This window comes from Pseudochaenichthys georgianus, unplaced genomic scaffold (assembly GCF_902827115.2).
Source record: "Pseudochaenichthys georgianus unplaced genomic scaffold, fPseGeo1.2 scaffold_1492_arrow_ctg1, whole genome shotgun sequence".
Classification (NCBI taxonomy): domain Eukaryota; kingdom Metazoa; phylum Chordata; class Actinopteri; order Perciformes; family Channichthyidae; genus Pseudochaenichthys; species Pseudochaenichthys georgianus.
The window spans coordinates 18,904-33,166 of NW_027262339.1; the positions used below are offsets into that span (position 1 = coordinate 18,904).

Genomic DNA, 14,263 nt, shown 5'->3' on the forward strand with positions numbered 1-14,263 from the left:
TATTGTCATACTGTCCCATCACTACTTTTCAGTAAACCCCTATTTATCAAAGCTTGCTTCATCAATGATGACGTCCATACTCATCATCATTACGGCTCTCTTTACAATAGCCTACTACAGTGTATAAGAAGCAATATAGCCACATTCATAATAGCCTATTCATCAGCGGTGTAAAAACCTGCTGTTAGGTATTCCTAGCTACCCTACCACACATCTCTTATATAATTTAAATCTTATGGCATAAGATTAAAGGCTTCTTTACCTAAGGCTATTACAATTCACTTTTGAAAGGAAATGTACAACATAATATCTAAGTTAAGAAGTAAGCTTAAGATTCACAATGTTTTTATAATATCTCTTTTATTTCTATTGTTTCTATTTTGTCACGACATTGCTTGTCTGCTTTTTGTATTCCGGTTGTGTGGAGGTCTAATTATGAATTTGTCTGGTCAGACCTTGATCCAAATGACGCATACAGACTGATTGATTTAATTTCCAGTATGTATACTGGTTTGACTCATCAGATCAAAAGGAAGAAAACTCAAGTTGAAACAACGGCTTAATGAACTGCATAATACTTTTATGCTAAATCTTGTCCAGCATATATTTGACTGTGAATATATATATTTTTATATTTATTTGATGGCAAGTAAAATACACAAAACACTTCAATGTTCTTTATTGTGGTAATACAAAATATAAAGCCTATGTATAAAATGCCTTTTGTTGGACACAGTCTTTAGGCCTTTAACAATTACTATTGATAAAGTTAGCTTCTATTGCCAGCAAAAGATAACTATAAAACAGTAGATATAAGCTACTATTCATACATGTTTCCTCGTTTTTTTCCTTCCAAATTTGGTTAGTGATAACACGTGTTTTGAAAGATGTTGATCATCTTCATTCTTTAGTGACTTGATCATTTGTGTGCGTCTCCACTTTGTATATTGTCTGGTAGCCGTCGTCCCAGGCATACAGCTGTTTGTCTCCGGGGTGGTAGTGGATGCTGCTGTGGCTGGTGTAGCGCTTTGGGAAGAACATGACAGGGCTCTCATCACTGCAGAAAAGGGAAAATGCAGAATAAAATTAACATTGCTCCAGTTTAAAAAAAAATATTTATGTGAATGAAAGTGTGCTTGTGTGAACAGTGTGATTTATATATAGTTTTCCCTGTTTCTGTTTACTGTGTATACATTTGCTTAATTATATTTTTGTCTAAGTCATATTGTGTCGGTGTGTAATCCAACCTGTGGATGATGTCATGAATGTCATAGAGACACTGTATGGTGGAGCGACCTCCATAGCGTGTGTTGTAGACCACATAGAGGGTCCCACATATCAGGAAGGCTCCTTCCGCATCACGGCTTCTGCATTTTGTATCCCAGGTATACTCCACTGCCAAACTACCTGAGATGAGAAAGAAACAGGAGAAAAGTGCTCAATTCCCTTAGTAGACTGAATATTGTGCACTGTGAACACTTGCGATGTGTGAATTTCTACCGTGGAGTGTTTTCCAAAATCACACATGGCTGCTGTGCCCTTAAAATAAGTGCTGATCGCTACTGTTGGCTAGCTAGTTAGCAACATTATTGTTAGCGGTATGATACATTACAGACTTCTCAATTAAAGCAATACAATTAACAGTGGCATCTTCTCAACACCAGTATTGTGGCAAGTTTTTTAAATAGGGAAAAAAACACATGTATTTGTACTGCTAACAGCTGCCGCAGCTGGTTAGCCAAGATGGCGATTCATTTAATGTCCAGTGTTCCACACTTTACTTTTTTACATTTATGAGAGCTCGATCTCAGCACTTTTGGGCACATCAAAATAGCACATGTAAGTACGGAAGTACGCAAATAAAGACACAGCACTTGTTACTTAAATATTTATGAACAGATGTGGTATTCTCTACCTTTATCCAGTTTGGTTATGACCAGGTTTCCTCCATACTCAGGGTCAGCATGGATGACCCAGAGACCAAGTTCATCCACAGCCACGTCCAGGTAGGTGTTGGGGTTCAGACTATAAACTGGTAGACGACCCGCTCCTGGTACAAGTGTACTGTCCACCACGGTACCATTCAACAGGTCCACCTTTACCATGTGAGAAAAACAGATAGGGATAGAGTACTTAAAGGTGGGGTAGGTCATTTTGGATAAACCAGCTCGAGTGCGCTAGGATTTGAAAATACACAGCCGAAACAAATCTGCCACTTCCTCACAGAGCCCCTCCTCCAACACACACGAATGCGCACATGACCAATGAGGGCACGAGATACGTTTGTGCACAGATGGAAGGCTGACTGGCAGGTAGGCCATCCAGTTATTTTAGCCGGCCCAGCTAAAATGATTGGTCGTGCTTTTTACAGTATTACGGCTTCCACAGATGAAATTTTGTAATGGATTTTTTGTCAAAGCACTTAAGATATTCATTGCTATCGGGATGTTAAGAGCATTCCATGGAATATAACAAAAAGTGTATCTCGAGCCGGTTTCTCAAACTTACCTACCCCACCTTTAAGCAATACTTTCATAAAAACGTGGATTTTCAGTTATTCTTATCCCTGAATTGGATGAGTACAAACAGTCTACTTTCCCAGGTGCCTCATTGTAAAAGATTGAAAGGGCTATTTCAGCAGATCAAATTGCAAAATAACAAAGCTTGACGGACACTTTGAATCCAGTTTGAATGTTAAAAAAGCATTTAGTCACTGTGGAGATATCAATATCTCAAGTCAAGAAATCGGCCTTGCTTGCAAACTTGAGTTAGGATTCAAGAATTATAACAAAACTGTGAAATGTATGTGGTTAATTTCAACATATGGACAAATTGAACAATTGCTAAGAACATATTAGGTCTTTAAAATGTCTCCATAATGTATTAAATTAGGAGGGTATTGAACTGTGGAAAAAACAACCATAGAAACATAGATACTCTATGCTCCTGTCTACAAATATTGTAGTGACTCAAGCGCACGGTTACTTTTCGCCAAATATTAATGTCAGCATTGTAAATTGTACAAAACAGCAATGCTAACATGCGGGTATTTAACATGTATTGTTTATAATGTAATCCATCTTAATCAAGCAGGCAATCATTTGCTATTCAGCAGCAAGTATTACTACAAATCTGAATTTTGACCCGAATATGGTGCTATATGAAAAGATAATAGAAAATCAAAGTTTAATGACAATTCATTCAGTCCAGTAGTTCACAATGTATACCTCATGGTGGTGCTAGAGGAAAAGGCATGAAATGTCAGCTGAATCAATTGTTTAATAACTATAAAAGTATATCCAAAATGTCTTGGACACCATCTAATAGTGTATGAGATGATGTCGGTAGTTTCAATAGAAACATTTTATTCTTTTAAAGTATTTTTATAAACCTTTTTTCCAGTAAACTTTCTATGGCAACGACATCTGCTTCATAATACTGTATCTTAAAAAAAGACATCTCATTGCTCTGGAATAAAAGTGTTTATTTTAGAACTGTAAGCTCAGTGAGCTCAGCTAACAGGAAATAGGGTAAAAATCAACTCCCAATGACTAAGCTCCTCTGGAATGATCTGAGGTCAGTTTCCTGCCAAAACTACACAGCAGTTTGACTTCAACACTGTCAAAGTCCCACGTCTTTGCAATGAGCAGTCAGTGTTCTCCGTACTGCAAAGCAATGTGATCCTTTAATGGTCACCTCTAGTGTTTAAACAGTTTTTTCATTCCGTTTAATATTTTACAAACCGAGCAAATCAACAAAGAAAGGCCCTATTTTGGAAAAACACACATATCCAATATGAGGCATTAACTACTTTCCACACACCTTCAGTATCTGGTTTGGAGTGTCCGCCTTATGGTAGTAGAGGAATCCATTGTAGACCAGCTGACCGGTCCCGATCCAAGGAAAAGGCAGCTGCAACACCTTCACTGGTGTGGTGGTGTTGCTCTCTATGAAGCTGTGCAGGGACTCATACTCCAGCAGAGTGTTGTTACTGATTCCACTGAGCAGGTACACCTGAAAAAGATACAGTCGTGACCAGTTGAGAAGTGAGGGACAATTGTATCATGCAATTTAGCTTTTACAATCAATTCTTGGTTTAAAAATAGTGATTATATAGTATAAGATTTCCTTTTTATATCTACATGATATGTATCCCTTGCTGATGAGTGCTATTTTTCACATGACATCTATAGAGAGGTGCAGTGATGACGTTTTTGTAGGCCGACCGGAAGTAAGCATCATAAGGGTTCGCTCGACATAAAAACAATGGGAACTTTCCATTGGATTTCAGAATATTGCAGAAAATAAGGTCAGTGCCAAACACACGTTTATGATACTTTCACATTTTCTTCAGCAGGATAATCTGCATATATTAACACCGCTTTTAAAATAGCTAAATATGAATTGCGTTTGCCAGAAGTAAATACTGTAGCTGTACCTGTACTGCTGTACATTGACGGTCACATGACCTCACGTCACCAATGCTAGCTAAAGGCAGCTAATGATTGGCTTGATGTATTTGATCAGACTCATGTAGCCACTTGTTAGCAACCACTGTTGATAAGACACGTTAAAGCTTCAAATGTTCACCAGTGGAGTATTTACTGACATGTTTAATGTCGTAAGACAAAGCATAACATTTAGTTAATTTCAATTCACGGCAGACCTTATATCAGGAATATAACCCAAAACCTATTAAAAAAACATTGATTCCGAGATGTGCTAATATGCTAACTCATTTCTCGGTGTATGACTCATTCATGCACCACTCTGCTTAGATCCATCCGTCAGTATCCCAGTATCGAGTGGTAGATAAGTTCAGTCTGCCTACAAAAAGAAGCGTCCAATAATACTGTAATCACATGAAGAACAGACCTTAGCTGACCCTTGAGAGGGGTCCTTGAACCAGGAACCATCGGTGTTTCCTGCCTTCTTCACAATCTTGAGAGACTTGATCTGACTCAGGCCAATGCTGCAGTCTGGGGATGTTGGAGACAATATGAATGAACTGTAACACAAAGAATGTTCTGCTGTTATACATATGAATTGACCACCAACAACTCCACTGGCCTATGTCCTACCCTTCTCCACTTTAATCTTGGATTTCTTCTTCAGCAGGTCCAATTCTGCAGCTTTGATCTGTTGTTCCAGCAGTGCCTCTTCCATCTCGATGTCAGTCTGGGTGGGAATCTTGTTTTCGAGATACTCCAGCTCCCTCTCGACGCGGTCTACACGGGCAGACATGCTGTCCATCTCGCTCTGCACCTCTGATCTACGGAGCAAAACAGTTGAACTCTCACAGTTCTCATGCACCTCACTGCGCACAATAACGTTCAGACAGAATTACCTCACAACATTGAGGGTGGACAGATAACCCCTGATTTCAGAGGAGAGGTCATAGGTCTTCTGGGTGACGCCCACTGTCTTTTGCTCACATTGATTCATACGCTCCTGATGCCATTGACACAGAGAAAAAGTATTATGAGAACAGATTGAAAGATATAAAACATGCCTTTCTACCTACAATTGGTCAATTCATAAGGAATAAACCTCACCTCGATAGACTGCAAAGTTGCCTAATTTAGAATTAAATATAATGTATAAAACCAGCTACTAGTTATTCATAACTGTAATGTGTCACTTTAATGTTGCAGCTAGTACAAGTGGAGGTAATTTAATTACTTAATATACTGCTGACTAGTTCAACTTATACAAAAATAAATGATAATTCATATTAGTTTTTCAGTAATTCAATAAAAGCTGGAAAATACATGTGAATAAAGTAAAAAGTACATCTACCTGCAATTAATTGGAGGCATTTGCATTTACAAATGGCGGCAATGAAATGGAAATAACAACTCAAGTACTAGAATATCAAAAGTGTACTCAAATACAATATTTGATAAGTAAGTAAGCGAACAGGTAAATGTACCGTGTTAGCAGCAGCTGATGTGACATTACTTTGAAATGAAGTCCAGTGTAGTGCATTACATCACGGAAACATGCTGTGTTGCTTCTCATCTGATGAACACATGCATAGATATCTTTAGAGTCCCAATCAGACACCCATAACAGGAAGACATTATGAAAATCAGAGGATGGCAACACATTTGGCACCCAGATGATGTGAGCATCTTGTACACAGATGATATCTCTTATGTAACTCATTAGCCTGCTCATTTCAAGGTCTCCTTTTTCCAACATCATATCAAAAAAGTTGGTAATGTCACATCAGGTCATGTGTGAGTAAATGCTTTGAGGATTAAGGTAATAGTTCTATAAATAGAGCACAATTAAACAAAATGTTACCCAAATAGCAACTTGGACTAGTGCTATATTCCAATCACAGGAATGTACATATTTGTTAAAGGCTAAATATGTGTAATAGTAGTCTGGTACAAATCACACCAAAATCATTTCACATAATTGTACAGATACTGAGAATAACGTTTCACGAATAATCAATCTAACAATGATGTGAATGGAAATTGCATTATCAGTCAGAATGTCTCAATAAGTTAATTTTCAAAATCATGCAGCCGTAGTTTCAATGTCTCCTGACTAATGCAGCAACCTCGAGTAGGAACTCAGGGACACCTACCTCCATCTGAGACAGTCTCCTCTCCAGGTACTGGATGATGAAGGAATCATGGGGGGAGCCCTGGCTGTGGACGGACCCCACAGTCAGGTAGAAAGACAGGAGGACGACCAGAAACGCTGTAACTGACATTGTTAGCACTTCTGTCAACAGCTTGAACGGTTGCTAATGCTGCTAACAACTCCACTAGTTCTGGGAAACCCGGTGAGACTCTCCCTAAACACTCCTTCAGGGTACAGCCCACTGGGGAAACTGCAAACAGGAAACACAAAGATCGTAACGGTCTAAAACGTGATGTGCTCGAAAGCCTTTCTGTCCTAGTCCAAACTCCGGAACTTTCTGTCTTGCTGCTCAAGTGGAGTTGGATCCAATTCAACCTCAACCAGAGCCTCCCAGACTCTGTGACTGTCTCTCTCCCACTCTTCCCCTCTCTGGAGTTTGTGTACTTGAGGAATGAGAGAAAACCCAGAAGAGAAGGAGGGGGGAAAGACCGTGATAAGTATTATCCACTGAGGCGGTCTGTACCCTACTGTTTGATCCTGCAGTTCTTTTTTCATTGTAATACTCTCCAGATGGCCCACTGACACGTCCCCAGTTCTAAACATGGAGCAGACGCAGTTCAATACATTTGAAAACGCTGTAACAGGATATAAAGACATAATCCTTTAATTAAAAAGTTCCTTAACCTTAAATAGACACTAAATCTTAATCTAACAAAGCAGAAAAATAGTTCTTGTCACCGGCTGTTAAAGATGGAAAGGTCCACATCTTTGACCTTTTCATCAATAGATCAGGACATTTGTAAACAAGGGTAAAGGAGAAACATGATGGGAATATATGGAAAGATGATAAAGAGGTTAATCATTGCCAACTTAGAGTAAAGTTTGTAGGAATGAGAAGAAGTACACCAACAAGAAGGAAGAACAAGAACATGAAGAAAACAAAAGAAGATACAAATGTAAAAAGAACTAGAACAACAAATGGAAAGAAGAATAGGAAGAAAATTAAGAAAATGTAGAAGGATAAAGAAGAAACAGAAGAGCAAGAACAAGGAACAACAACAACAACAACAACAACAACAACAACAACAACATGAAAGAAGAACAGCAATACAAATAAGTCCAAACTGCACTTTGTTGATCCCCTAAGGAAATTCATATTATTGACTTATATAATTACAAACATAAAATATCTTTAACATTGGTAAAATGGCAAGAGGGCTGGGGTTGGTGATGGTGTGTTAATTACCTTTTTGTATTATTCATACACATCTGTATACTTTGTCTCAGTACATTTGTGCCTTCTTGTGATGACATCTCGCTAATTTGATGAAAAGTTAGTCGCAAAAAAATCCTCACAATATGTTGGTCTTCTTGCAAGACAAAAAGGGAGTTTCCATCGGCAGGATTACAGGTTTTATTTTAATGTTGTGCTATACAGCTACAAAGCAAATAATACATTTGTATTATTGTTGCAGACAGCGTGTCTGCCGGGTAGACTGTTTATGTGCTCCTAATTCTAGACTATACTATAAAATACATGCTATTATCTAATACCCCCATAACCTCTCAAAGTAATGATTATTCCAACTGGGGAGACTGTAAAATAGAAATATGATAAAATACAATATGAACAGACATCTGACTTTAAGAATCCAAGTTATATGTATTTGGCAGTGTGCTTTCTGCTCTTATTACCATGTGTGGTGATTCTGACTGACTCAGGTACAAACAATGTCACTGCTATTATGGGTAATTCCTGGGTGGCTGCTGTTGTTTAAAGACTTTAATCTCCAGCTGGCACTTTATTTAGAGCCACCTGGGCCTGTTTCCTGGGCTTTTTTCTTGTGACAGGCAACATCTGGTTGTCAGCTTTCAACACGGCACCAGATCTGGCACATATATTACACATTTGCTTAGAGTAGAATCTTTCTGAGAACAAGGCAGGGATAAATGAAGGAAAGACTCTTCATGCTAACAAAGAAACATATCACATTTTCTCAAGTAAAAAGGCCCTGTTATGCTCTTTGGGTTTTCACTTCCCTGTAGTGGGTTATATGCACTCACCGGACACTTTTATTAGGTACACCTTGCTAGTACCAGGTTGGACCCCCTTTGCCTTCAGAACTGCCTTAATTAAAGGACACCTATCATGCTATATTTGAACAATATATTGTAGGGCCATACCTATATAAAGTATATACATATAGTTTTTTTTTCAAAATACCAAAAAGATCCTGCATTTTAGCCGTGCCTCATTTTGATCTATTTGCTCTTTCCAGCGCTGTTTTTGCAGGGGGCTGATTCTGTGAGCTGCAGCTGACCGCGCCCCCCTGCAGAAGAGGGGAGTGTGCTCTGAGATCAGCTGCTGGGCTGCAGCGGGGAGAAGAGGGGGAGAAAAAGAGATCTCCGTCCTCCGTGTTTTATTCTTATAGAAGTAGGAAGAGAAGTAATGGAGCAGAAACCCTCCTTTTTACGCAGCAGTCCAGACATAGACATCAAACGGCGACACATATTCAGTTGCCAGTTCCTTTGGCGTTAGGGCAGGGATATCTAGATACTTCCCAAGGTTTGACATAATGAATTGTGCTACTTTTAAAGCAAGCAACGATGTTTTCAAATCTGTAATCAAAAAGCTCCTCAAAAACACTATCGAAGCAGTTCCTGCCGTTGCTACATTAGTTCAAACAGTAACAATGGACTATTTTTCTTAGCGGATGCATGTCAATTTAAATCAATACAACTATTTTTTAAATCAATAAAATAATTTTCTAAATCCATAAAAGCATTTCCATTGATATTGGGAGTCATGTCGTTACTTTGTCGAGAATGTGGCCATGTAATAAGCGGGATAATGTGCACATTGCATAATGTGCCTTCATGCCGATCTAGATCCCTCCGCTTCGCGTCGGGCTCCTGATCAGCCTGTCGGTGTTCTTTTCCCCATAATGACCGCGTCGCTGCACATTATCCCTTACATATGATTATATAGAGTCATTATTCATTTGTTTTAAAGCAGGAGGCACAAAAGCTTGCCTCGGGGAGGGAGAAAAAGAGCCACAGCGGAGAATAAACAGAAGGGTAACCATGGCAACTATGCAAGGGAAGTCTTCTTCGCTGCTTTTGTGGCAGACTACAGCGCCACTTACAGGCCTGGCATATGTACTACATCGTCTCCAGCGCTTTCGAGCAGCAATGGCCGGCCGTGGCCCAACCTTTCATTCCCCTGATAGGTGGAGAATTGACCAATAGCCGTAGCACCACTTTACTGACGTCAGTAAAGTGTTCAAATCTGTATCAGTCTGTATCAGATCCGTTGCAGCCCCTTTTTTAGAGATTTGGGTATGGAGGAAAATACAGAGGGTTGTGTTTTCTGACACTTGGTGAGTTCCCTGGAACACCGGGGACACATATTCATGTATAAAAGACGTACAAAAGTGCATTTTGCACGATAGGTCCCCTTTACAGTAACTAAGGTGCTGGAAACTTTCCTCAGAGATTGTCTTCCATATTAATATGATAGCAACACGCAGTTGCGGCAGATTGGTCTGTTGCACATTCTTGATGCTAATCTCGTGTTCCACCGCATCCCAAAGGTGCTCTCTAGGATTTAGATCGGCTGACGGTGGAGGCCATTTGAGAACACAGTGAACTCATTGTCATGTTCAAGAAACCAGTTGGAGATGATTTGAGCTTTGTGACATGGTGCATTACCCTGCTGGAAGTAACCATCAGAGAATGGGTCACTGTGGTTATAAAGGGATGGACATGGTCAGCAACAACACTCAGGTAGGCTGTGGTGTTTAAACAATGCTCAATTGGTACCAGGGGGCATCAGAGCATGCCAAGAACATTTCCCCCTCACCATTACACTACCACCAGCCTGAACCGTTGATACAAGGCAGGATGGATCTGCTCTCATGTTGTTTACGCCAAATGCTGACCCTACCGTCTACATGTTGCAGCCGCTCGCCTCATTTGGACTCCTTTGTTTACTTCTGTAACATAGTGACATCACTATGTAACACTCACAAATCTATTGTATAGTGCTCCAACACATTGTGCGTAAATAGCTAAGGGGCGGGACATCTCTGAATGGCTGATCAATCAAATCAAATCAAGTTTTATTTATATCGCACATTTATAAACGATTTTTGGTCGAGCCAAAGTGCTGTAGCCTACATATAATAAAATTAGCCTACAGTAGAGACACTTTACAGCAAATACAACAACACAGATTGTTCAGAATATCAGTATGAGAAAAACGACACCCTCTGTCCTTAGACCCTCTGTCCTCAGACCCTCTGTCCTTAGACCCTCACATCGTACAAGGAAAAACTTCCAGAGAAAACCCACAGTTTAAGGGAACATGGGAGAAACCTCAGGGAGAGCAACAGAGGAGGGATCCCTCTCCCAGGACGGACAGACGTGCAATAGATGCCGTGTGTAAATCGAAGAGATAATACATTTGACAGCAAATAGACCGAATGTTAGGAAATGCATGTGTCTGTAATAAGAAGATGAATCCACGAGGATGTCAGCTACAATCCTGAGGAAGCCATCAGGGAAGCAGCATGACGAGACCCAAGGCAGGACTGCAGAGACAGGTTCAGCCACGACCCGAAGTCCACGACTTAATCCAGAACTCGGGATAGAGGCTCCAAGACACAGGACTACAGCAAGAGGATCAGCCTCGACTCCGGACCCCGGCGTAGATATAGATACAAAACAAGAAAAAAGATTTGGCTGGGTTAATCGGAACAAGAGAATACACAGACACAGACAGAGAGGGAAAAGGTCATTGGATAAAAGTTATTCTTGATAACACTCTAGAAAGATCTCATGAACTTCCCCACTCAATCTATCAAGACCCGAGCAGTTCTATTAGAAGTCCAAGGTAAAGGCACAGGCCGGCGCATATCGCTCATGGAATCCCTCACCATATGAACTCTGACCCCTCAAGTGTACAAGTGAAGAGACACCATGTGTCAGCTCCTTTTTAGAATAGTATTTCTTCTCTTCTCAGAGAAACAAGGGTATGAAAAGAATATCAATCACAACACAGCCGGCCAGCTAACCAATCAGAGCAGACTGGGGGTGGTGCAGCACAGTCAGTATGATACAAATAAAGACCTTTTTGAACATTAAAGCATGTAAACATGTCACAGTAGAGGAAAAAAATACAAATATGACCCGAAAGTGTGCATAATATGTCCTCTTTAAGTATATATTTCAAATATTACTTACATATTTTTAAATGTTCTGACACTTTATACTTCTACTCCACTACATCTCAGAGGGAAATATAGTAGCTTTTACTACATTTATTCGACATTTGTTATATCTTTGAAATAAATTAAGTGATGTGTTCATATGATTTATATACTATTGATCTATTGATCTAAGTACACACCATTTTCTCCACATTGACACACAACAACATTAAAACTCTCTTTAATCGATGTAAAAAAAACGTTATATAAAATGTTCTATCATAAAACACTTTTAAAAGAGCAATTTTGCAGAATAAGTTTTACTGTTCATACTTTAAGTATTTTACTTTTGTATTTTTACTTAAGTAATATTTAGAACTTCTACGGTTAATGGAGTTTGTTTTAAACAGTGATAACATCAGTTTTATGGACAGGATCTGGGTAAAACCTTACTCTGACAACCTAACGTTGGAATTGTAAACGTTCTATCTTTTGTCAGGCCTCATAATTATACCAGGCTTCTACCGCCAGAGGGCGCCATATCACAAATAGAATACTACACCAAGGAGCAAGCCTAACAGCCCTACAAACAGGCTGGGTAATTAACAGACATATGTACCGTCATATGACGTCATGGTCCAACATACAGTATACACATTTGGTTGGTCTAGACCAGGGGTCGGCAACCTTTTTGATATAAAAAAAATTGTTATCAGCGTGCCAACGATCGAGAATTATCAAGGGGGGGGGGGGGGGGGGGGTTGAGGAGCTTGACACGATCGTCCGTTCTGTGATTGTCCAGAGCACACATGTTATGATATTAGGGGCATGCAGAGTGAGATGAGATCGCTGTCCCTTTAAGAGAGAGAGAGAGGGGTGTGGCTTGTGCATGTGTGTGTGTGGATGGTAGAGCGACAGTGAGAGAACCTATGGAGAAAACGTGTGTATGTTTCTGGAAGTGAAACGAGGAAGCAGAAAAACAGAGGTCTGTGATGTATTTTGTGAAACAGAAGAACAGCTAAATAAATGCAACGGCCTCCCAAGAAGAGCTCGCCTCTCTCCAGTCATTTAAGCTAAAGTGGGTTATTGAACCTGAAGCTTGTTGCTTCTGCCCTCCTCGACTACGGTCTGGGAGCCGACAGGAAAGTTCAACACACAGATGGCTAGTGATGGCAAAATGAAGCTTTGAATGAAGCAACGAACCACTGCAAGACTGCAGTGGGTTTAACGTATCTTTGCCTTGACAAATATTCGATGCACACACACACTAAGACTGAATATCATGTTCTATTTGCAATTAAAGATTGATAATTGTGTGCATTGGGTTATTGAGAAGAGACTAGAGAGTGCTGGACATTTTTTTGGGAGGAGAGGGCCTTTTATCAGTCATTAAAGTATTAAAGTTGAAAAGCAATGATTAAAAGTTTAACTATTCCGCGCTTTGAACCAGCTGCGCGGAGGACATCGCTGCGTCCTGGCTGCCGGCTCTATCCACTGGGCTATCTATTCCTTAGAAGGCTTAGACCATTGAAGTGTTTTTATATTACTGATAATTGTCTTTTTGTTCACAACCTCTCCACATTTTGAAGTGTTTCCCGAGCCAGAACGACCTATCTTTCTTCCTGGCTTGCTCTATAATGATACTACAATTCAAATGCAATAACAACAACAACAACAACAACAACAACAACTCAACACAAACTACGACAACAACCCACACATTGCACATTGTTTAGAACGGTTATAAAGTGAAGCGCTCAAATTCGAAACTGTTTCAACCTGTCACCTGTCAGAATCGAGACGAGGCAGTGCATTGAATCGTGTGAATGGACCGCGAACCAGTCAAGTGATTCATTCAGGAAATGAAGCAGTTACTGGTTCGGACGTCACATGTTACGTGATTTGAAGCAGTTGCTGCTTCGGACGTCATATGTCACGTGATTTGAAGCAAGCTTCGAAGCACTGCTTCTATGGAATAGGAAGTCCAGGGTTGAAGCTCCGTTCGAAGCTTCAGTGTCAAACTGTCATCACTACAGATGGCCAGTCCGCCCCTTTGTAGCATATTACTTCAATGAGAGATGAGCAGATCGCCCCTGGGCTTTCAACTAAAGACACAGCCACGCAAAAACTGCGGCATTTGTACAGCTCCTTATGGGTACTGCAATTTGTGAAGTGCTTTCCTCCGTGGTGAAACGATCAGCACTGCACCACGGAAGAAAGCTGCAGAAAGTTGCCTGGATTTAAAGAGAGCGGGGCTGCGCTGCGTGCATGGTTTCCTTCTGCAGGTAACGGGGAGACGCGCTCTAGCGGCGGTCTCGTTCAGGATCCGAAAATACAATTTAAATATGTTTGCACACTTATTCCTAGTGTGCCACTGGTTACCGTTACGTTAGACCAGGGGACAACCCCTGGCACGCGTGCCAATGCTGGCACGCGTGCCAGGGGTTGTCGAC

At 40.3% G+C, this 14,263-nt stretch overlaps 1 protein-coding gene across 1 annotated transcript; it reads right to left on the bottom strand.

Annotated features, from left to right (window-relative positions):
• Window positions 1-663: 663 nt before the first annotated feature.
• olfml1 (olfactomedin-like 1) lies at window positions 664-7,091 on the bottom strand. The gene is made up of 8 exons (XM_034077312.2): window positions 6,602-7,091; window positions 5,348-5,451; window positions 5,082-5,272; window positions 4,876-4,979; window positions 3,823-4,014; window positions 1,916-2,096; window positions 1,248-1,407; window positions 664-1,057 (listed from the first exon to the last, which is right to left on the bottom strand). Exons 1-8 carry the CDS (start codon window positions 6,728-6,730, stop codon window positions 901-903), a joined length of 1,218 nt encoding a protein of 405 aa, XP_033933203.1. The 5' UTR covers window positions 6,731-7,091; the 3' UTR covers window positions 664-900.
• Between the last annotated feature and the right edge of the window lie 7,172 nt (window positions 7,092-14,263).